This window comes from Pelodiscus sinensis, chromosome 2 (genome assembly GCF_049634645.1).
Source record: "Pelodiscus sinensis isolate JC-2024 chromosome 2, ASM4963464v1, whole genome shotgun sequence".
Classification (NCBI taxonomy): Eukaryota; Metazoa; Chordata; order Testudines; family Trionychidae; genus Pelodiscus; species Pelodiscus sinensis.
Window position 1 is genome coordinate 220,609,222 of NC_134712.1, and position 25,202 is coordinate 220,634,423.

Sequence of the window (25,202 nt, forward strand, 5' to 3'; positions counted from 1 at the left end):
TTCTCGGGATTCAACATTCCAGGTTAATTTTTCTTTGCAGATGACAACTAGTTACACATTTCAATTCTCAAGTTTTTCAGTCCCAAATTGGATGCATTTATACTTGTACAAAGAAACAAAATACTATAGAGATATGTTTGTATTTGTTAAGCATTTGGTTGGCAGAATGGGAAAGCACAGAGAGGAGCAGGCACAAACATTTTGTATGCTTTTCACGTCTTAGTTTGCTAGGAACGTTGAATTGATGCCTAAATTCTTAGAGCAACTACCTAAACAGGATTATCAGGATTACAATAACTAGCTCTTAAAAGCATCCACCTGTTATATTATGTACAATCTTTATAATAAATAGCTTAATTTTGATACCAACCAAAGCAAGCCACAGTCTTGATTAAACCTATCCAAACCCTATATTCACAAAGTTTAATAAATACTGTATCCAGAACAGCAGCAAAAAAAATTGTCAGTCTTCCGTTGGGAAAGTGGTAGTGGTTTGTAATACACAGCAGTTCCGCTAATGTGGAGAAGATCAGTTACACAGGTCTTGCCAGATGTGACTAGGATGCTCAGCACCTTGCATGATCCAGCTGGAGGAGGTGGGAATTAGAGAGGCCCGTGTGGTGAATGGGAACATTACCCCTATAGTGATGCATGCCCCACTTAGCTGGCAAACTTGACCACATAAGCCTTTTGTTTCCCTGGTTTGCCTCCCTGCTTCTTAAACTCTACAGTGCCCCTTGCAAAGCCCCTGCTCTGCCCCATGAAGAAAATCTTTATTTATCTGGGCTGGATAGGACTTTCTTTTTGGAAACTATAAGCATTGCTATAGATGGTATATGAATAAAGCTAAGTGGGTAACACAAATTAAACCAAGCTCTCTCTCATTCTGGCTAAAATCTCTGAGGAAATTCCACCAATTTTGGGGAAGACTGCTATGATATTGGTACCACTCCCTGCAGACTTCCAGGACCACATTGTATGTCCTCCAGTATATACCACATGATTTGCTGCTGGGGATGTGGCATTTGGAAGTTCTTTTAAAAGGCAGTTCTGGTGGGTCCTCTCCCTTTATTACCTCTTGGGTCATATAGGAATCAGGGCTCTTAATGAGCTTGCATGGTCTCCTGTTCTGTTATTTAAAGTTGTATCCCTGATTGCAGAGAACCTTGAAAGGATGCAATGGAAATATGCTCGTTTCGTTTTATAGTCAGTCCTGCTTGGAGAACTCTTTCTAAGTGAACCTGGATACAAGGACACAATACAAATGGACTTTGAGTGACAGTTATCTTCTGTCTTCCCTTTTCTTTAAATTACTGCAGGTTTCAGTCTTTTCAGTACTTCCATAAAGCAGAGGAGCTTTAGTGTGTTTGAAATGCAGTTAAATTAGGGATGGAAAATCAGTATCTCCTATGGTAAAGGAAAATGTTCATTGAAGTCCATGTAAGCTACAGGTGTTCAACACCTTGTTGTTTGTTTTACACCCATCTTCATTGCCCATCCAAAGATCTTATCTTACATCATTAAGAAACAGCAATGGCTATGGGGCAATCAACCAGACCCTGGTTAATAGTTACCATTAGGCACTATCTACTCCAGGTATAAGAGTCACAGATGCAGCTGTTTAAGTGTTCATCAAAGACTGAAGAAATGAAAATCATTTTACTCTCCGTTAAAAATATTCTGCTGAGCTCTATTTCTTCTAAGAGCTTTGTCGAGCGAGGACTCTCTGAGAGCCAACTTTAGTATAACCTGAGGATGAAACTTCTGAATTTTGGTGCTAGTCAGTATCCCTCCCCTTTAATTTTATTCTTTTCTTAATAAACCATCTGTTTTGTGCTTCTTAGAACAGTCTGGGCTTCTCACAAATTTCTCCGGGTAATTTGAATAGTGATACTGCAAAACCAATATTTTGGTTTTGTTTTTATTTGTTTTTTACCAACAATTGGCCCTAATCCTGCCAAAAGTTATGAGAGTAACATTTACATACATATGCATTATCATTTAACTCTGTGTGTGATTTTATTCACATGCATACATTTTTGGCAAGTCCAAGGTCTTTCATTTGGGAGAACAATGAGCATTTGTTGGTTTGTATGTTTTTTTAGTTTCATGTCAGTCTGTTTCTGGACTAGGGATGTGCCAAAGGGACCATCTTCTAGCCAAAGTATTTCAGGAACTGATCTGAAATGAAAACATGAAGCTTGGAAATGGACTCTGTGAAATGAGTCCTATAATGCTCAGGCTTAGCAATAGCAGAGTTATCTTTCAGTTATGCCAGGAATAATACCCAGGAATAATACACAAAAAGGACAGCACCGCCCTCATTGAAGCTTGCAGATAGTCCGCTAAAAGGCAACCCTGTATAGATAGATTATAAAGGTTTTTTCTTTCTTTCTTTTTAAATTGAGACTGCTAAACTAAGCTCAACTTTGCAGTTAAAATGAAATGGCTTAATCCTACACCACATGAAAGGAAAATGTCAGCAATTAAGTCAGGCTAGAAAGCTTTGTTCGTGAAGGAATGCATTGCTGGAACTTGCCCTTAAAAGTCTTTACAAGGAAAACAGCCATTTACTTAGGCCATCTCTTCACAAAACACAAAAGAAATAAACTGATAATGGATTGGCACTTGAGGGGGACCAAAGACTTTTAAGAAAAATGCAGTGGACCACCCTCCTCCTCCTCCTAAATATCAAACTGCCTCAGAAGTAACCTTCCAGTAACCTTGCTAGAAGGCACTACAGAATAATTCACTAGGATACCCGTATTCTTTTCTTTTCAGGCTCCTGCTCAGATGGCTATCGGGAATGTCAGAACGGCAAGTGTTACAGAGCAGAACAAAGCTGCAATTTTGTAGATGACTGCGGGGACAATACTGATGAGAGTGATTGTGGTACTTCCTGCACATTTGAGAAAGGCCAATGTGGCTGGCAAAATTCCCTAGCTGACAACTTTGACTGGGTTCTGGGAATCGGCTCACCTCAAAGTCTCAGACCTCCCGAGGACCACACACTTGGAAATGGAATTGGTATGTTGTCCATTCACAAATGAGGGTATAATCCTATTCATTAAGCTCTTCCTGTCTTCCCCATGAGACAACAGGAGGTTCTAAATATCTAATTAGGGTGTCATTATTAATAAATGAAACATGAAATTGGTTATCAAAACATAATATTAATTACTGTTCCATAATGCCTATAGGTCAGAAAACTTTCATTCTTAGTTGCTCTTTCTCTAAACAATATTGCATATGATGGGCAAATCATTGTTTTTCACTTGGCAAAAGAGATACATTTGATCTGGTGACAGATTTAAAAGATGAGTTAAGTAGGATCAGACATCCACTAGGATCCACTCTACCACAGTCAGATCTCCTGTCCAGAGAGCCTTCATGTCTGGCACATAATGCTGGAACATTCAGAACTTCGTTGTAAGCTTTTCAATCTATATTGACAGTGGTCTCTTGGGATTATTACAACATCCTGTTGAGAAGGGGTAGAATTATTTAATATATTAAGGAGATTTTGCAGTTAGGCTCTCATTGAAAACCAATTGGAGCAGTTTGCCTATATGCTCTTGTGCCTTAGAAAAGTCTCTCTTTAAGCCTGCAAAGCACATAGTGTTCTTGGAAAAGAGGATGTAGCCAAGATGGCTGAAAAACATAGCAGTTCAGTATCACTCTTTAGTGGCTGCTCCCAGCAGAACTCCTGTGTAGTTCCAGTGAAAAGTTAAGCTGTTCTCACCAACTTCCTAGTGTAACATGAACAGAGAAAGAAGCATAGCCCATCTCCCACTGTTATTTGGCTGCGATGGGTTTGGTTGGTACTGGGAATGCATTAGGAGTATGCTTTACACTTCTCTGCATTAGTTCTGCTGAGTTTTAAAAGTCTAAAGTAGATCTCTGTAACATATAGCCATTGATTCTAGGAGCATTCCTATATCTTGAAGCTACTCCAGTAGGCCTAAGAGGTGAAAAAGCCCACCTGCGGAGCTCCGTGTGGAAAGAGTCAAGCACAGCTTGCACGCTGAGCTTTTTTTACTACAAGTCCTCAAAAGCTACAGGACACATTCAGGTTCTCATTAAGGTAATGATCTAATAATCCCTTCTATTTGAATATGCTGATACTTATACTATCTATCAGAATGTGTGGTTCTAGCTGAGAATGACTCTGCACAGCTCCTACTGTCTTGGCTGGAGAGAGGCTTCAATGGGGACTCAGCTGTTCATGGCTCCCAGACCCAGGTTAGCCCAGCATTGTGCCTTTCATACAGTACCCCACAATGTATGCTAATTTCTTTAATGTGCATCACTAAACCACTCTTCTCTAACCCAAAATGTTTCCCCTAGAACCTCACAGAGAATCTTTAGAAACCCTCTCCCCATGACCATAAAAGCCACATAAATAGAATGTATCTCTTACACCAAAAGGCCTAAATAATTCATTAAACAGATCTCTCTTTCTTTCATTTTGCCTCTGAGTTCAGTGATCCTAATGCTACCTTTTTCTTTTGATATATTAAAACTCTGTTGACTTTGATACTTTCCATGTCAGAGCAATTTTAACTTTTTCTTTTATTCCCTTTTAGTTGATAGCCATGTGTAGCCTTGTGGATCTGATGTGCTGACATCCGTGAATAGAAAGCATTTAGCAGCCAGTGCAAAGGAAGAAAAAAAATGTAAAAAGCATGTCTGAGTTGTCATGCATGCATACAATCATACACACAAAATATACAATAACTTTAGTTTTAGAAATGGCATTTATTTTCCCAAGTTAGGGGTTGATGCCACAACACATAAGTGGTACAACTAATACTTTAGTCTATTGAATAAAAGTAATCCAATAACAAGTGAAGACTGATACCCTTCCTGCAGCTTGCTGATACATGTATTGCTATGGAAAAGATGTATTAAGTTAAAAAAGCAAGTTGTCAAAATGTTTATTATATGCAACATATAGAAAAAATTATGCTGCATAAATACATATTTCAACTCTTTGTACATTATAAGCCATGAAAAGTATTACCGTGAATCTATGTAGTTCTTCCCATAAGTGCAGGCACAAATCATCCTGAGAATGAAAGCACAGTATATCAGTTATAAAAATACAAATATAAATCAGTTGTGCCATCATTGTATTAACTCTTTATTTTAAATTACATCCTGCGCTTGAAAATAATCTATAGCAAATTCTCTCAGATAACCTATGTATTACATGAATGAGTCAAATCCATAAAAATTAAAACACTTCAGTAGTCTTCATCTGCAGAGATGACCCAAAGTAAGTCTATGCAATCTAAACAGAACAATGGGCCCCTTTGGAAATCATTAGCAGATTTTGTTTTCTTGGATTTGTCTAAACATATACCCAGAAGAGGCAACTAATCTTCAACTTGCTGTTTAGTAAATTAGTACAGCTAGCTTTCTGAAGAGCTTGAATCCATAAAGCAAACAGCTTGGTAAAGACTGGTAATTCTGATTATCGATATGTTTCTAAATTTACTCTTCAGTGGTAATCCAGTCATAGGTAGAAGCAGAAAGCTCCTGATACTTAGAATGAATGAAGTGCAATGGGAAACATTAATTTCAAGTCTGTTTGCTTTATAGTCTAATTTTTGTAAGCGATTCAAAGATATAGTCCGTGATACCTAAATACTATAATGATTATCAGGTTAGCAATCTTAATGCATAATATTCTTATGTACAAATGACTAACCTGGGTGGGAAATAAATAAGGAATTATATTATGTATATACACACTGTGATAATGACTTTCTTTACTTAAAAGTAACTATAACTATAAAAAAACATAAAAAAACAACAAATAGACTAGCAGCACCTTAAAGACTAACAAAACATGTCGATGGTATCATGAGCTTCCATGGGCGCAACCCACTTCTTCAGATGACAGATGGCTATTTATTGCACGCATATCCTACTTTGATTCTATAGAATGTATTCAAGAGGAAAAACAAAAACAAATTCTCCTACTGATCTTCCAATAGCCCCTGTCCCGCTAAGTGACCTATGCAGGTGGACTCTGCAAGATTGGAGCCAAAGAGGTTTTCCTTTTGAAATAGCACAATATTCTTCAATTCTGTCTTTTAAATACTGAAAAATTGATTTTTGTTCCACCTCTTTGCTTGTGATTGAGCAACTGGTGCTTATTAAGGAGATGTAATATATACAAATATAAGAACTATCTATAACAGAAGGTGGAGAGAGTTGGTAAGTGGTGTATTAATTGTTTTTAGAGTTTGAAATGCACTTATTTTGCATTTGAGCCTAGAAACAGAAGGAAGGTCAGTCTTATCCACATGAAAGAAACAGTACCTTCGGGGAGTTCTTAAATGCTCTTTACATGAAGTGTTCTACTTCTGTTTGGAGCGTGCTATCTTCCTTTGAGGTATTTTTTACTATCACTGTTACCTTAAGCCATATACTAGCTGACTAGCATAAAATGGCTGATGAGATTTCATCGCACAATTGCTTTTGAAACCATCCAAGTACTAGTGAAAATGCAAAAATAGGCAACAAAACTAAAAAGAAATAAAACAATACAAAACCGTGTAACAATAGAAGATGCTTGGCTTTCATGTGAGTTTAGGGATCCATGAAGGATCACCTGTCAGGATAGGGGGGATGAAATGGGGGAAAAGGGAACAGTTGCCACATGGCCCAGTGATTTAAAAGGGCTCAGGGCTCCAGGCCGCTGCTACCATTGCAACAGCAACAACTGAAGCCTCAGGCCCTTGAAATCACCATGGGAGCCCCATGCATCATGGTCTTCATGGTTCTGAGGTCTGACTGGGGGAGGCATGGTGTGGTCCAGGCAATTCATAGGGCTAACTGCCTCTAGCCCTGCCCCTTCTGTCCAAGGTCCAGAACCTAGCCTAAGGGTACGTTTCCACTAGCCCCCTATTTAGAACTAGGGAGGCTAACGAGGGCAACTGAAATTGCAAATGAAGCATGGGATTTAAATATCCTTCGCTTCATTAGCATGTTCCCGGGCAGTCGCCATTTTGGAAACTGACTAGCTCGGAATAACTGCCCATGTCTACACATGGCAGAGAAGTGAGATTACGAGATAAACCCCTTAGTTCGAATTAACAGTTAAACCTCATGGAATGGGGTTTAACTGTTAATTTGAACTAAGGGGTTTATCTCGGAATCGCGCTTCTCTGCCGTGTGTAGACGCAGGCAGTTATTCCCGGCTAGTCAGTTTCCAAAATGGAATGGAATAAGGTTTAACTGTTAATTCGAACTAAGGGGTTTATCTCGGAATCGCTCTTCTCTGCCGTGTGTAGATGTGGGCAGTTAATCCGGGCTAGTCAGTTTCCAAAATGGCAGCCGTCCGGGAACATGATAATGAAGCGTGGGATATTTAAATATCCTACGCTTCATTTGCAATTTTGGTCCCTCGTTAGCCTCTCTAGTTTGAACTAGGGGGCTAGTGGAGACGTACCCTAGCTAGGGAATTTTTTAACTGAATGAAGGGATTATGAAAGTTCTCCATATCGTGAAGTTGAAAAGAGGATCCTTTGCAAATATTTCTGTGTCATAATCTTTCACATACATATATCCTTCCATAGTACTTCAGGAAATGTCCTTTTTATAAAGTTTTTTGAACTATCTCATTACATGTAATATAGATTTATAACCTTGCTATGGAATTCTTTATAATGGTTCAAAAACCAATGGAACAAATCCCTTTCCCTACAGTTTAGAATAATTTATGTAGTACACACTTGGTTTCAGAACTATAGAATTAAGTGATTATCTCCCTTCCTTCCTTTCTTTGAATTAAACCAAAGTAACCCATAAAGTCATTGTATCAATGCTTGTAGACAAACATCCCACCCTTCAATGAACTACTTTTTTCCCCTACTTAATGGCTGTATAATATGGGCAAGTGAAAGTGAGGGAAATTTGAGTGAGATCATTACTGGCTCTGTTCTCTGTTCTGTAGTAAAGCATAGATCAGAGATGGACACAGAAGCAAAAAGAAATTTACATTGGGTCTCCCACATTGTTCAATAGGAAATTTTTCTTGCCTTTCCATTGGTTTGCTGGTTCATCTCCCAACAGCAGTGCCATAGTTTGAATTTCTACTTAGCAGTGTCTAGGTTTACATAAGGAAAGAGGCTGGATCAGCTGGTAGGCTATGTCTAGACTGCAGGCTTCTTTTGGAAGAACCTTTTTTCAGAAGAGCCTATGAAACTCTATCTCGCATTTAAGCTGTGATTACTATGGACGGCGTGGCCACCAGGGCACCTGTGCTTTTTCCTCTTTCCTCTTCTTTTGAAATAACTTCCTCTTCCCCGTCCACATACGCCTTTTTCCGAGAGAGCTCTTTCTGAAAAAGGCTTCTTCCTCGTAAAAAGAGGATTACAAATGCTGGAAAAAAAAAACCCTCTATTCTTTTGATTTTGAATGCAATTGCAGTATGGACATAACTCAGGTTTTGTCGGAAAAACAGTTGTTTTTCTGACAAAACTCTGTAGTGTAGACATACCCGTACATAGTTCCCTATCTTCTTTCAATATACATTAACTACTACCCCAGTGTAACTTCACTGACTTCAGAGGAGTTATTCCTGATTCAGTGGCAATAACCCCAGACTAATATTAGTATAAGAGATGATCAGGCCCATAGTATTCTTGTGATATGTATAGATGACTTATGTTAGCATTAATAGGGGGCTCGGAACCATTAGCAGAAGTATACTATCTGTTATATTTTCAAAGAATTATCGGAGCTAATGAGGTCAGCATCACATTTGCTGTGGGCCTTTTTCATAGAGAACCTTATGTATTGCCATCAAGAATAATAAGACCTGTTGGTGAGACTTAGTGTTAAAGATGTTGCAGAAAATTTCTGTAAAAATGTCTTTAATGCATTGAGTTTTGTTTTGATGCTCATGCTGTTATTAACAAATTTCTGTGTGCAATAAGAATTATCTCATAAAACTGACATTGATGGGCAGTTGACTTAGTTTTAGAAATACGATGCACTGCAAATCTAAATTCTTACCAATTATGCAAATGAAAGACATTGACATTATAGCGATGTATGAAGACTGCATTATCAACCTTACCATCCGTCTCATTTGAAACTGTGAAGTGTTCAGAGGCAGTGCTGCAAGCACAACATGCAAATAGATTATTTCCAAGCTTAATTTGGGTGCTACTAAACAGAATCATGTTAAGACATGCCTAAAATGATCTGTGGATGGTTGAAATAAAGAAAAACTGGAACTCTGAGGCTAGAGTGCAGGAAGAAAACTGAAAAATGCCATGCTCAATTTTTTGTACTACTTTTCCACTAAGCATCCAAACTCTGATTTGTTTTAAAACGTGAAGAATTTGGGTTCTTTGGTATTTTGCATGATGTTTCCAACAGAGCTGGAGGTGGCATATTTAAATTGAAGAGACACCCAACAATTTTAGCGTGGTTTTTTTGGGGATAATTATTTCCCGTATATTTAAATTTCCTTTACCATAGGAAGAAACCAACTTTAGGCATCACAATGGAAGAGCAACTACAAACCAAAAGGTTTAGTCATTTGTCGCAATTACTTTTCACAGGCTCATCTTAATTGCACTGAGTGTTAGTGTGATTTAGTTTAAATTTTAGTTTAGGGTCTGAACAAGGCTTTTGGTGCCTCTTTAATGAGTTTGGATCAGTCCCCAGGATAGCAATAGAGTAATAGAGAAGGAAGGTATAAATAGTCATTAGCAGCTATATCCACTTACTATACAAAGCCAATGTTCACTGGATCTCATTAGTAATTTCCAATGGACCTTATTCTGGAACTTGTCACAGTGAATTTATACCATCCAGTAAATGAGTAAAGATGTAATGACATTTAGGAGGATAAGACATTCAAGCCACCTCATAATTATCCAGGAACCCACCCCTGCAATCAATCAGCCCTGGTGCCAACTCTGCCCACACATCTACACAAGCAATTTCATCACTTTCGTTAAAAGTATTTTCAGAAAAGTGCATCTAGATTGGCAGGATGCTTTTCCATAAAAGCACTGTTCGTGGAAAAGCGTCCGTGGCCAATCTAGATGCGCTTTTCTGCAAAAAAGCCCCGATCGCCATTTTCGCGATCGGGGCTTTTTTGCGGAAAACAGTACTGTGCTGTCTACACTGGCCCTTTTGCACAAAAGTGTTTCAGAAAAAGACTTTTGCCCGAACGGGAGCAGCATAGTATTTCCGGAAAATCACTGACGATCTTACATGAGATCGTCAGTGCTTTTCCAGAAATTCAAGCGGCCAGTGTAGACAGCTGGCAAGTTTTTCCAGAAAAGCGGCTGATTTTCTGGAAAAACTTGCCAGTCTAGACACAGCCTAAGCTAGGACCACCAAATTCAGTATGTAGCTTCCTCTTATGATAATTTAAACCAAGGTAAGGGTTTGTTTGTTCCATGAAAATGGGATATGCCCGGTATGAGATTTCTGTATGGTTTTATGAAAAGCAAAGAGACAGAATCAGACAGGTGAAAAAGGTTGACTAGGGGTGTGAATCCTCTCCCTCACCCCACACTGTCCCTTCTTCATATAAGAATATTACTGCTGTTCCACTTTGTCAGGGAGCGAGGGAAAAGTGCACAGTTTGCTGCATGCCTTACTCCGGCTGGGGAATGCAGAAGCAGATAAACCTTGAACTTCCCCAGCTGCGGGACATTCATCCCTCCCTCAACTTTGCCTACTGGAGCTTCTCACCTGGCCCCAAGCTGCTGCTGTAAAAGAGGGCTAGGGTTGTCCTTTCTGTCTCTCTGGGGCAGCCTTTTTACTGAACACTTCACCCCATCCCCACCCCAGAGCAATGATTTAAATGAAGAACAATAAAAATGAATGAATTAAGGACCCAAGCAATGCTAGGTAAATATTCTAGTAAAAAATATAAAGAAAACTTTGTGATAACAGCAAAATGTTACATCTTTTCAAAGTAATTTCATAACAAGAGCAAAGAAAGCTACATGCGACTGGAATATGGCTGTTTACTGCATTACCTTTTTGGGGATTACATTTTCTCTGAGGAATAAGTTAGAAAATTATTTTAGTCTTCCTACTGGTAAATTATTGAAAGGGTAGTTTATTATGTTAAATTGTTGTTGCCAAATTTAAACAATCATTCAAAACAGTTTAGTGACCTGGAATAATAAATCTTGCAAGTGCAGGACAAAGCACATTGCTGTTTTGCCAAAGCAAGGAAGGGACACTACTATACTTTGAAATCTTGTTTATGAAGACAAAATAGGAAGAAACTAATCAGAGGATTTATCATTTAAATAAATCATAAGCAACATGAGTTCCTCTGCCCTTCTGATCATGTTCTCAGAGAATCTCATCCCACTCTTAAAAATAGACTAAAAAAGCACAGATGTTACATTAGCAAAACCTTAATTAGTGCTAAGATAGCACCAAAGCTCAATGCTTGACATTAAACAGTTTACCAATTTTATCCACACATTTTAAATACAGTTAGTGTGTTTTTCACAGTCCTGGATTTGCTCCATTCCATGGGAGTCATCTTTGACAGATTTATAGCATTAAGTTCTAGTATCTTTAAAATTATCTTGATTAGTCAGAAAGGAGTCATAATAGGAGAAACTATTTCAATTTCTGGCCTCCTGTTTATAGACTATAATTCTGTTTCTATTTCTGGTTACAATCCAAAGTAATTTACTTTACAAAGATGGAAGGGTCTGACCACATTCCCATTAATTGTATAAAAAGGTCAAATTGGATATTATTCAAGCCTTCCACTTATGCTTTCTGTGATCCATGTGCATACTTGCTTGTAACTAGGCCAAATAGCAATATGTAATGGTAAAATTAAATGCTAACAGTGAAAGATGTGTTAGAAAGAAGTGTTGCATCTTTGCAGCTATTGGCTTCCTGCCAGTGGTGGTAAAGCAAGATGATCAGTAGCAGCACTGAGTAACTGTAATATATCACAAATCTTTCCCAAGTATTGATTCATCTTTTCCCATCTATTTCTCTATTGATTATTACTGCATATATATGACATCCATCATGATGGTATCTGGGCATCATACAGTAGAATCTGGTGCACCTAATGTAGATAGCTTAAGAATGAATAATATTTATCTCAACTTTTGACAGCACCTGCTATATTTAGTAGCATATCAGAAAGAGCCAGACGTGGAAGAAACCAGCCAGAAACTGAATATTAAAGGGATTCTAACTTACACTTAGTAGAAAGACTGCAGAAAGTTGTGTCTTAGATTTGATCTTAATGGTTGCCTTTCCATACTGAGGCTTATTCTTACGTTAATTTTCTCAGCATTTTGTTTATTGCTGTTTTATTGTTTTACGTTTCTGATATTGAGTTGTTCTTTTACTCCCACAAAGAAGAAGAGCCATCTCTGTCCATCACAGCTCTTTGTGTAAGATCCTCGTGCAGTGCAGTGGGGGAAATCTCTGTAGTTTTAAATTCTTGAAACGGTTTCTTTCCTTGTTATGTGTGGACAGGAAAGAGTTTGTGTGGTTGCTATGCTGCCCAAAGAGGCAGCATCTGCCTACAGATATTGCAATAGTCCCAGAGCCTCTTATCTCCCATGCACAGTCAGCTGCTCTTTTGTCTTGACAATCCAAGCTAAAAGCAGCCCTGACGTCAGTTCTTCACCTACCCATCCTTGAAAAGAGCAGTCCCTCATGATTGCGATTTTCTCCCCCCCCCCCCCCCCTTCCCCATGCCCTCTTGATAGTTCCTCTTTCCATCTGTCCTTTTGTGGGTCTGGACTTCTCTTCTAGAGGAGGTAAAAGCTGGCTGCGCACTCGTTAATTATGCTTTCCAGACCTGTCTGACTTCAAACTGGATCTAAGCTCAGACTGGACCTAGCCTCATGAAACTGGAGGCCCGGGAGAAGGGGATGACTTGAAAGAATTGTTGTTTAATCTTTCTAAAATGTGATGGTTCTCCTATCTCTGAGACATTTGAACTGCATCTCTCTTCCAGCAAGTACTTGAGATGTGTCTATACAGCTTCAGAGCTTTGGCCCATTGCTTCCACCTTCAGAGCAGATTCCGTGCCCTCGGTGATGAGCAGAGGGTACAGTTCAACGTTCATTGTGTTATCATTGCAATTTGCAACCCCAGCTTCCTTTAGAGCAGTGGTGAGCAGAAACCTTTTTTCTTCCCTATCCTCCCCCTCACCAAGCCTTCATCAAATTGAACTATTGAACCAAGAGCAACTGTTCTTCACCAGGGAAGCAGACTGGAAACACTCTCTTCTCAAATGTTGTCTGCTTTTCAGCCCTCATTGCTACTGGGAGAAGGGATTCAGAATAGGAGGAGTGAGTCAACATTTTTGTCACCCACACTGGCCATGGAAGTTGTGTGAATCACTCATATGGGAAGAAGGTACCTTGGAGGTTTCCACTCTGTTTTCCTGGCAAGCAGGTTCTCCTGAACTAGGCTCTACTACTAACGTGTAGTCAACTGCATAGCTATTGAGTGGCAAGGCCTAAACGAGATGGGATGCTCAAACTCAGTAATGGAAACTCTCCTAGCTTCCTGGAAGTTTTGCTCTATCCTGCCTCACATAAGAGTTTGGATGCAAATCGGCGGCTGGTGTTGAGAGAGAAATGAATATTAGAAAAGAAGCATTTCTGCTTTTTGGACTTCTTACAGAATGTCTTAGATTTGGGCATAGGCCCAACTGTCAGAGACCCATAGCTGAAGCCAAACCTTGCTCACTGCCCTTAGCTAATGAACCCAGGCTCCTGAGTGGCAGGAGAATCCAGCAGGCATAGTCCACCAGCAGCAACCCTGGGTCCCTGGTTGCTCAATAGTGTTTCACGTCCACAGCTGTGTTTCTGGTCCTGTTCTTGCTCTCAGCTCCCTTCTTGCTCCTAGCTCTCAGTCTAGATCTGTGCTTTTGCTTCCCTGCTCTTTCTACCTGATTCTGCTCCTGGATACTAGCTCCAGTCCCCATCCTAAGCGATACTCTAACTATGGTCCCTGACTTTTGGTTCCAGGCTCCCAGCTCTGGCTTGCTCCCTGGATTTGTTTTTTGTCTTCTGACCACAAACCCCCCTAGCTTTTGAATAGTTTCTAGCTTTCAGATCTGGCTCACTGCCTGGACTTGGGATTCTAACCACTTCTCTGACCCTGGTTTTATGGTTCCAGTTCTCACTCTGGTCTTGATAACTTGGCACCTAGGCCTGACCATATGTGTTCCAATCATTAAGCTAGCCTTCCACCCTGACCATTAGGCGGGGCCACCCACAGCCCAGTTGCTGCACCTTCCTCCCATCATTACTTCTCAGGCATTATAGAATATCTTTAAAACAGGTATGAAGATGTAATTCGGGTTACAAGCCAAGGTAACCACATTTTAAAGCACACTTGCCCACCTTTATTATTTGTATGACGCTTTGTCTATTTGTTTGGGAGAAGACCTTCTTTTCCAGAGCTCTGACAACTGTGCTCCAACAACACTAGTATTTTCAGCTATTCTCTTACATATGCTGCCACTTATTTGCCCCAGCCTTCCATGAATATCTGTTGCTGAAGAGAAAATGGAACAGAGCATTGCCATAAGTTCTCCTTCAAGGAGCACAAATAGAACACTGCACGGATACAAAATTTGTATCCATATCTGTATTCACAGATATGAGGCCCGGATAGCCACATTGACATCTGAGGATCTGGACACCCAAGCATATAAAGCAGATATCCATGAATTTGCAGGGCCCTATCCTTAGATAAAGCCAAGAAGTGTGCATTTCTGATCTCCTTTACATCAGCCTTCTCATTGATGTAGACTATGGATTTAGTGCTGATTTACACTGAAGTAAGTGATTTCAGAGTCAGGTCTCTTTTCTTTCCTTACAAATCAAGAAACAGAATTATATGTTGTTTTCCTTAGCAAGGAAATGACCTTAGCAAGTTAGAGAAATGGTCAGAGGTAAACAGGATGAGGTTTAATAAAGAGAAATGCAAAGTGCTCCACTTAGGAAGGAACAATCAGTTCCATACATACAAGATGGGAAGCGACTGTCTAGGAAGGAGCATGGCGGAAAGAGATCTAGGGGTCATAGTGGACCACAAGTTGAATATGAGTCAACAGTGTGATGCTGTTGCAAAAAAAGCAAATATGATTCTAGGTTGTATCAACAGGTGTGTTATAAGCAAAACTCGTGAAGTCATTCTGCCGCTCTACTCTGCGCTAGTTAGGCCTCAGCTGGAGTACTGTGTCCAGTTCTGGGCGCCACATTTCAAGAAAGATGTGGAGAAATTGGAAACGGTACAGAGAAGAGCGACAAGAATGATTAAAGGTTTAGAGAACATGACCTATGAAGCCAGGCTTCATGAACTGGGCTTGTTTAGTTTGGAAAAAAGAAGATTAAGGGGGGACATGATAGCGGTTTTCAAATATCTAAAAGGGTGTCACAAGGAGGAAGGAGAAAATTTGTTCCTCTTGGTTTCTGAGGACAGGACAAGGAGTAATGGGCTTAAAGTGCAGCAGGGGAGGTTTAGATTGGACATTAGGAAAAAATTCCTAACTGTCAGGGTGGTCAAATATTGGAATAAATTGCCAAGGGAGGTGGTGGAATCTCCCTCTCTGGAGATATTTAAGAACAGGTTGGATAGACATCTGTCAGGGATGGTGTAGACGGAGCTTGGTCCTGCCTTGAGGGCGGGGGGCTGGACTCGATGACCTCTTGAGGTCCTTTCCAGTCCTATTATTCTATGATTCTATGATTCCCTCTATTGAAATTTGGGAGCTGGTGTTTTTTGGTTAATGCTCCAGTGCCTCTAGGGTTTGGAGCAATAACATTCTTAACATGCTTTGAAAGTGTGTGTATGCACGCGCACATGTGTGTGTGTTTGGAATAGAGAGAGAGGCTTATAATATCTGTTTAGTGCTGTTGTTCTTTCCTAATTACTGTCAACAGTATGCAGTGCTAAGGCAGTAAGGATGGTCATTCTCCTGCTTTGCTTCATCCTGCATTTCCACCTTGAGATGGTAAAAATATTCTGTTTTTAATACACTCTTTTCACTACATTCAGAATCCTGGTAGGAGAACTCCTAGATGTTAAGACGGTGTCTTTTTTTAAATATGGTGTCCATGCACTGAAAGTCAGTATGGAATATATTTCTTATCTTTTCCTGCTGTGTTGTGCTACTACTGTAAAGAAGGCTTTCAGGCTGTAAGTAAATGAGATACTAGCAGGGGCGGCCCGTGAGCCTAGGCAGACTAGGCAGTTACCTAGGGCGCCATGGGCCAGGGCGCCCGATGGTGATGCCATGGGTGCTGGGGCGCCCTGTGATTACATCACGGCCATTGCCGGCTGAGCAGGCGGGGATGCCGATTGTGCCTTCCTCCTAGGGCGCCAGCTGCTGCAGCTGGCCTCAGACCACTACCTTTCCTTGATCCTGCACTTCCCCATTGGTTAGAGACCTACTCCTACCCTGCTTCTGAACCCATTCTTTCTCATGCACCCTCCCTCCTGGCCACATACTGCACCCTTCCTTGCTCTTGCTCCCTCCACCCTTGCCAGATATCCTACTCCCAGCCTGCTTCTGTACCCTACTGCCCACCCAGACCTCACACTCTCCCCTCCTGCACCCCACCTCTTGCCCAGATTCTGCACCCCCATCCCTATCACACTCTGGCAGCCCTGTCCTACACATTGAATCACAAAGTCCACTAACTTCAGAACCCCAAAACAGTAAATGTGGCCTAAGGGAAGCCTGATCCTGAATCCTCTCTGTCCCTTCCGCTTGCCCCGTGGGGCTAGAGCACCAGAGGAGTAAGGTGTCTTATTTGAGGGCCACATCAGTGAGTTCTGGGGGAGGAGGGGGGTTGGAGGAGATTTTTTTTGCTTCTCATTTGTGTGGTCCCCAACTGAGTTTTCTGTTGGTCAGTGGCTCCTGATGCAGAAAAGGTCCCCCACCTCTGTCATAAATAAAGAATACATTGAAACCTTTTTTGTTGGACATAAATTAATATTTTACTGTATTTAAAATGAAGTTTGATAAACTAAGATGAGAAAGTTAAAACACTGAATTTGTTTAATAATTTAAATGTAACTATTCTCCCTAGCTGCTGCACTAACAAAATGGCTCAGGTGTAATTATATAATTAACAGTGAGTTTCCGTTAAGAACTGATGGTCCATGGAAAGATTTGCATTGAGCCAGGTGGTCCATGGGCCAAAAAGTTTGAGAACCACTGTTCTAAAGTATAACTACACAACACTGAATTGGTGATAAAGATTGGTTTAGCTGTGTCAATTCTGCCTGAATCTATTAATCTGTAAAATTTTTGGAGTGGGCTGCTTCCATATCCTAAACTACATCTGTTATTTATTTGAAGGCAGTCCCTGAGTTTGGTTGCTTTAGTTCACTAATAATGCATGAAACTCATGTACCTGCATCATTTTCTGTTTTGAAAACTATCCCCTCTATTCTAGCAGTAGCGTCTATTAGTGCTTAAACCCTACAATTTGTTTATGGATTAATTTTTCCCATACCTGCACAGAAAGATCCTGCTTTTCTTCCTTGCAGTGACAGACTGCGCTAGATCTGAGGCACTAGCTGTTCAACTAGATGCATAAAGCAAATCTCAGAAGGGAGATGGTTTTCAGCAGCAGAAACTCCTGTGTTTGCCTTTGACTGTGAGTAATCAAGGAGCCGCAAATGTCTGAGTCTTTATGAAAGAGTTACAAACCAAGTTAGCTCAACATTGCATAGGAAAAAGTCCAACTAACCAAGATAGATCAAACAATATGCAGATACCAAACCCAGAATGCCAAGTATCCAGAGTTCCAGTACACGGCTCTTCCTAATTGCAGAATTAGAAATAAAAAAGGAGAACTAGGGGCACATTTTGTACCTGGTCACACCCAGATTATGGCAGGTATAACCGGCAGGCAGAACACAGCCAAGACTACTTTTTTCATTGGTTAATTTATACAGTGTTTTTATTTGTGACTTTTAAGACATAAACTGTTCAAATTACTGTGTGTAACGTTCACCCTGTAACCTTCCTCCCACTGAGAAGATGCTATGTATCTCCAAGTTCTCATTCCTACATTCAGAGAAGAGGTAATTACCACTTCCTGGATGTGCAGCTCTGAGGTCCTAATTAAATTAATTTACCTCAGCAATATGAGATATCAGATGGCGAGACTCAGACTATTTAAAAAGTAATATAAACAGTGGCAGGTAATACAGGGACATAAACAAAAGTAATCCAAGTTCCATACTACCCGACAGCACCTCCCTCTTCATTATACTGTTGTCTGTCTCCATCTTGCAACCTTTGGACTCAGTCACAGTCCCTCAGCTCCTTTCACTCATATTGTCCAAACAGTCACCTGCAAAATGGCTGTATGCTTCATTCTGTATTGGCCTCTCCACTGACCTTGGAATAGGCACCATTCACAAAATTCAGAGAGACTTTAAATGTGGAGTTTTAGTATTACTGATAAGGGAAGAGTGTTTTCCCAAGGAAGTATTTGTGGTAATGTGAGTTACTGTTTGAATTTGCTAGGTGGTGAGGGATGATACTTTAGATGATGCTACACTACTAATGAAAGTCAATGAAATAAAATCCTTATTGCTAGTTATAAGTACGTAGACTGCTTAGACTATTGACTTAAACAAATAGATGCTCTCTCCTGGTTTCACACTAATAATGAAAAATCAAATTCTCATCTTGCCTACAACTAAGCCTCCTACTCATTATGCTCACACTTTTATTCCACTCAAGGCGATTGAAATTATATGGAAAGTTTTCACACAAACAGAAACAGGAATACCCTTCAATGTGAGTTTATGTTTTATGGAATTAACAAGGAGAATGACTTCAACTTTAAACACGTTAGCAGCTAGCAAGAAACATACGTTTTTGTGCAAAGTCAAAGTCAGAGTGGAAGGAGCAGGTGAATTCTTTTTCCTAGGGAAAAGGAACTTGGCAGAGAAGACTTTGAACCTGTAATAGAAATTATTTAGCAAGTGGGGAAGGGAGGGAGGTCTGTGGGGAAAAAAGTGATTAAAATGTTTTCATCAGAATTTTCTTTTCAATATTTTTAAATTTTCATAAAAAGTAAACATCAAATCAAATTTTCAAAATAAAAAAAGTCAGCTTTCTACAAAAATATTTTGTTAATTGAAAACCTATGTTGTTTGAAAAAAGAGTCAGCACATTTTTTTCAACCATCTCTCATTTTTTAATGCTCATGACAAAAGTAAGGAAGTCAATGAAAAGAGTGGAGAACACACAATTTTACAAGCTCCAGCTTTTCTGTTTCTTTGATAAATCAACTACACCAGTGATCTCCAACCTTTTTAAGTATGAGATCACTTTCTGGATTTAAGTACAATCCAAGATCTACCTCAAACCCAAATACTCATAGACTCATAGACTTTAAGGTCAGAAGGGACCATTATGATGATCTAGTCTGACCCCCTGCACAGTGCAGGCCACAAAATCTCACCCACCCCTCCTAGAATAATCCTCTCACCTATATCTCAGATATTGAAGCCTTCAAATACTTTGAAGACCCCAAGATGCAGAGAATCCTCTAGCTGTGATCTGTACCCCATGCTACAGAGGAAGGCGAAAAACCTCCAGGGCCTCTGCCAATCTACCCTGGAGGAAAATTCCTTCCCGACCCCAAATATGGCGATCAGCTAAACCCTGAGCATGTGGGCAAGACTCATCAGCCAGACACCCAGAAAGTTCTCTGTAGTAACTCCTATCATCCCTCCCTTGTCCCGCCTCCTTTGTGCCCCTTCCCTGAGGCCCCACCCCTGCTCACTCTGTCCTCCCTCCCTCCCCCATCCTCCCTCACTTTCATCAGGCTGGGGCAGAGGGTGAGGTGCAGGCTCTGGTCTTGGATTAAGGGATGTGGAGTGTGAGAGGGGCTCTAAGCTGAGCCTGGGGCAGGCAGTTGGAGTGTCAGAGAGGGTTCTAGGTGCAGGCTCTGAGAGGGTGTTTGAATGCAGGGGTGCTCAGGGCTGAGGCAGGGGCTTGGGGTTCAGTAGGGGGTTCATGACTGGGGTAGGGTTTAAGGTTGTGGGCTCCAGCTGGGCACTGCTTACCTTTGGTGGCTCCTGGGTGGTGGTGCAGTGGGGTTAAAGCCGATTCACCCCTATGCTGGCCCTGCACTACTCCCAAAAGTAGCCAGCAAACTCTATCCCAAGTCCTTTTGTGCCCCCTCTCTGCTGTGTGTGGAGATAGGATACAGAGTGGGACGGGGGCATCTTGACATGAGCACCCCTCCGCATCCTCTTCTGCCCCGCACAGAAAGCAGGAAGCTCCTGAGGGGACAGCTCCAAGGCAAAGGGCAGGAGATGCATGGCAGTGGAGGGAGGAGCAGGTGAAGTACTGGTCCTTGACAGCCTCTTGGCCAAACTAGTCAGGATCCCCTCTCAGAGGTTCAAAGATCTACCAGTAGATCCAGGTCTACCAGTAGATCCTGATCTCCTGGTCGGTGACCATTGTACTATACATTGGACACCATCAAAAAGTCAATATTTAAAATGCAGCTGCCACGATTGTTTATTATTCTAATTACTGTATAGAATGAAACAGTTGTCCTGTTAATGGCAATTACTGATCTTCCTCTAATGAAATGTGAGGGAATGTAGAGCCCACTTTTGTCAGGGTCCTGTAAAATCACGTACCCAGCCAAAACCTGTCACATACAATTGGACAATGCCATTAAATAGGTAACTGAACTCTCAATCCAATTGCTTTGGTAAATTTTGGTAATTTCAGCAGTAGGAATTAAGGTATAACATCTGCTTGCTGTAAAACGTAAGTCTTCTCTTTTGCTTTGCTAGTAAAATGGAATTAAAATAATGTATTGATACTTGTTGACATAAAATTACTATATGATCTCAGTAGTGGATATGTAAAATAGCAGTGATATCTGAGGCTGCTGATTGTTCTCTAATGATTGATGAATAGTTCAGGTCACAGAGTTCCATCTTGGCATTGTAATGCTCCTAACAGGTCATTTACTGCTTTGTAGGGGTTCTACACATCAAAATATTTTTTTGAATGATGACATAACAATAACATCAATAATGTCTAGCTTTCATTAATAGTGAGTCATCACAATGAGGGTTTATGCTTGCAAATATTCATAATGGATGTTAGGCAGGTACTACTAAGTGATTAGTTTTCTATTTGCTGTCTCTATATTGCAAAGTATTGGAACAAAGTATCAGGCCAAATAGTCTGTGTACTTCAGACCCACTGATAAAATGTATACGTATTCAGGGAAATCCATTTTTAATTGTTCTGTAATTAAGAAAAATGTTCTCTCTGTCCCTCCTTTGTTGCCTTTAAATCTGGATTAGAAGTCTGAAATGTATTGCTCCATTCTGTGTTTTTTATGTGTTTGTGAATTTATTATTTTATATAGTCAGACCTCAATTTTTTTTATACAATAGTTGTACCTGTAGCATGCAAAAAAATCCATTTGAGACTGCTACATAATATTTTTTTAAATTTATATTTTCTTCACTGGAAAGTGTGGAAAGCATTAATTTCTAAAATTTCAAAGTTATTGATCTATATTTTACCCTTCAGACTCAGAACTAAAACTCAGATGCAATTTTTTGAAATGTGGGAAGTCTCTCTCCAGCTATTTTTACCTTTGTTGGTTAGAAATGGGGAAAACTGTGCTTGTTGAGATTAGATTCCTGAGCAGTTTACGGTGTATGAAAGGTGTTTGAAAAAATGCTGTATTTGCTGTAAGCTCTATTCAGTTGTTTGCAACTGCCATGAAATGAACTCACAGGGATACTCAGACTATATTAGGCTGAATCAATAAGTAAATCTAGAAACAAAGGTGAATCATCTTACGGATTTCAAACCAATTGTTTAGACTTCTGTTCTCTGCATGTATATTGTGTCACTTGTGCAGCAAAAATATTATCTGTTCTATTGAGCCTGGACGTAATAAAGCAGCAGTATCATTTGTCAAAAGAAAACTTGAAACCTATTTTTAGGCTTTGTTGGATTTTCATCTGAATTGCTCATGGCCACCTTCTCCTGAATTAGCAGTTTCCCTCATTTAGCATTAATTGGTTTGATCTGTCCAGGAGAAAGAGAGAGAATTACTCAAATCAGAATTCTCTGTTTGATCCAGAAGAGGCAGTACTCAAATTCTGAGTCATGTGCCCTCTCATTCATTTCACTGATCAGCAAACAGGAGACAACACCTGTGATTTATTACAGACAATAAATAGCTAGATATGAAAAATCTCCTATTGTGCAGAATATAATTCCATTATTCTTGACAGTCTGCTTCAGGGTTAGAACTGTGCTGTGTGATGGGAGAGTGTTAACAAGATGCTCATAAGTGACAGCAAAATGACTACTTCAGCCAGATATCTTCTTGTTTAACACTTTGTGCACATGATGGGTTCTTCAAGGGAATAGAAGCTTTAATGATTAAGGAAGATTTCCTAATAAATAAATAAATAAAATCAAATCCTTTCCCTATCTCATTAGCTTTTGATGTTTTATCTGGAGGTTCTTCCTTGGTCAATAATATACTGTGTGAATCAATAAATTGTGCTGAAGAAGCTTCTTCCCTCCAGAGGTAGTTCAGTGAGGTGTGACAGTTATTCATTAATTAGAGATGAATGCTGGCTTGGAGTACTGTGTTGTGGCAAACAGTTCATTTGAACACTATTGATGGACCCATAGAACATGGCACAGTGAATTCCTGAGTGCTCTGGGACAATCTGCCAGCATCCACACCTATCTGCTGCTGGGCACTGCACTTGTCCTTCCACAATCTAAAAAACATACACTTTGAACTGTTCTGCTGCCAACCTGGCACTCCTCTTCAATCCATAAATCTAGAAAAAGAGAGACATCTCCCACTCCCACCCTCCGCCACCAAAAAAAAAAAAAAAGTCTGTTGCTGATAGCAGTGAAAATGGGCTGACTCTATTCCAAAAGGTGTCTGAAGTCACCACTCTCCAAACATTAGTGTCTGCCATTGAATCCTCCCTGCAGCTAATATCAGGTGGAATGTCAAAGGCCAAGGGCTGTATTTCCTCATTAGAAGATCAGATGTAGGGTATAGCTGCTCCAAGTGAGAAATACCCCCAAGGATAGAAAATTAATTAAAGCTAAATTGACTGATCTGAAAGGGAAATCGTGCCGGAACAAACTTGGAATCCTCAGTGTCCCTGAGGGAGAAGAACAAGGGAAACCTCTGGAATGTCTCCCAAGATTTTTAATACAAATATTGATCTGCTTGATGATTCATAATCATAAAACTGTGAGCAGGACACGAACCCCAGAGTGTGTGGGGCAGCATCTTCTGGTTCATGTTCTTTTGGTTGTAGAACTCAAGTTCCTTTTCTGTGTCCCTCTCTGTTCCCACACCATACCCCATCACAGTAGTAGTTCTTGGTCAGTGAGGAAGCAGTGTTCAGAGGTACATCTCTGTGAGTTCATCTCTTATCCAGGAAGAAGGTGCCTTGCTTGCTGTGCTGTTGTACACTTGCACTCCCGTTTGTAGATCTAACTTGCCATAGTTATTTACACATGCATATTTGGTGCTTGGTTGGGTGCACAGAAGTTAGAGTCCACCTGTTCCATGTATGCTATGCAGGGTTTTGAATTATCACAGTGATATAGCATGGATATGTGTGGGTCATCTCACTACCGAATACTTAATGTCACACACTTGTTAATGCTGTCTTCAAGACTGATGGTTTTAATGAGCTACCTGATGATGAGGAATTTGAAACAAAACTTCCCCCGTCCAAACCCCGCACCGGTTGGCAGCAACACGTTCAGTCTGAACCATGTACTATCAACCACTGGATTTTTAGAGCAGGTTATAGAAACACCTGTCAGGAATGGTCTAAATAATACTTTGTCCTGTCATAAGTGCAGGTAACCAGAGCAGAAGACTTCTTGAGGACCCATTTCAGTCCTATGAGGCTATAAACGGATCTTCTCTAATCATTGCTAATAAGTATGGGCCTCAGTGTTTCATTTGTGGCAGGGCTTGCCAGGTCTGAGCCCTGTCACCTCAAGGCATGGCAGTTCATAGCCCAGCACTTCTGGCTCGTCACGTCAATAATGAAGTTTAAAACAAACAAACAAAAAGTTTGAATCCTGGCACCTCTTTAATTACAAATTAAGCACAGATGGACCTAACATTGGTGATCATGAAAACTTCATACGCTTTTTACTAAAATATATGGAGAATCTCATATCCCTGTAGTGATTGCTCAGGGTTTTAATTAAGTGCTTGATCTTTTTATGATCAAACTTGCCTTCAGAGTCCATAAACCAACCAAAACTAGAATGGACTGGGAATTACACATTAAGGCTATTTCTACACTGTACGCTCATTTCAAAATAACTCATGTTATTTTGAAATAACAGAGTACAAATCTACACAGCAAGCCCATTATTTTGAAATAATTTCAAAATAACAGGCTTCTTACTCCAACTTCTGTAACCCTCATTTCTGTAAACCTCATTTCAGTAAGAGAAGTCAAAGGAAGAGTGTTCTTCCTTCGACTTCCTGCTGTGTAGACAGCACCAAAAGTTGAGTTAAGCAACTTCAATTTCAGCCACACAATTAATGTAGCTGAAGTTACATATCTTAGCTCAACTTTGTCCAGCAGTGTAGACCTACCCTGAGACTATATTATATCTATATTAAACTATATTATAGTTCACACATCCCTTGAATTGGGACTGTTTATGCTTTTCTCCAGCACATGGATCCCTAGTCCTATATGGATTTCTTTTTGCTTTCCAGGCCTTTGATTAATTTTCATTATTTTGATATAGTTACTGTCTTTCATGATGCACCTGAAATTCTTGAAATAGGAACAAATCTGTGTAAGAAACAACTACGCAGATGTTCATTCTTCACTTTTATTAGATTCTCATTTCAAAATTGTTATTTAAAAAATTGACCTGTTCCTGGAGACAAACCCTCAACAACTAGCGGGTTATTGCAGGAGATATTTAATGCCTATTTGTGGGTTAAAAATGATTAGATTTGCATCTGCTACAAAGTGGGAACCTGGAAAAATATATAATGGCTCTTGAGAAAATAGTATAATAGCTTCATTTTTGTTTTTATGCCACAGACCTATCTCCAGATTATTGTGGTCTCTGATCAATTGTAGATATGAATTCAACAAGCTACAGT

At 40.1% G+C, this 25,202-nt stretch overlaps 1 protein-coding gene across 1 annotated transcript in view; it reads left to right on the forward strand.

Annotated features, from left to right (window-relative positions):
* The window catches only part of MALRD1 (MAM and LDL receptor class A domain containing 1), a 439,697-nt gene that overhangs the window by 232,053 nt on the left and 182,442 nt on the right, over positions 1–25,202 (forward strand). Inside the window, exons 27-28 of the mRNA XM_075922485.1 lie at positions 2,782–3,027; positions 3,927–4,084. Of these exons, the coding sequence (XP_075778600.1) occupies positions 2,782–3,027; positions 3,927–4,084 (404 nt within the window). The remainder of the gene's footprint in view (positions 1–2,781; positions 3,028–3,926; positions 4,085–25,202) is intronic.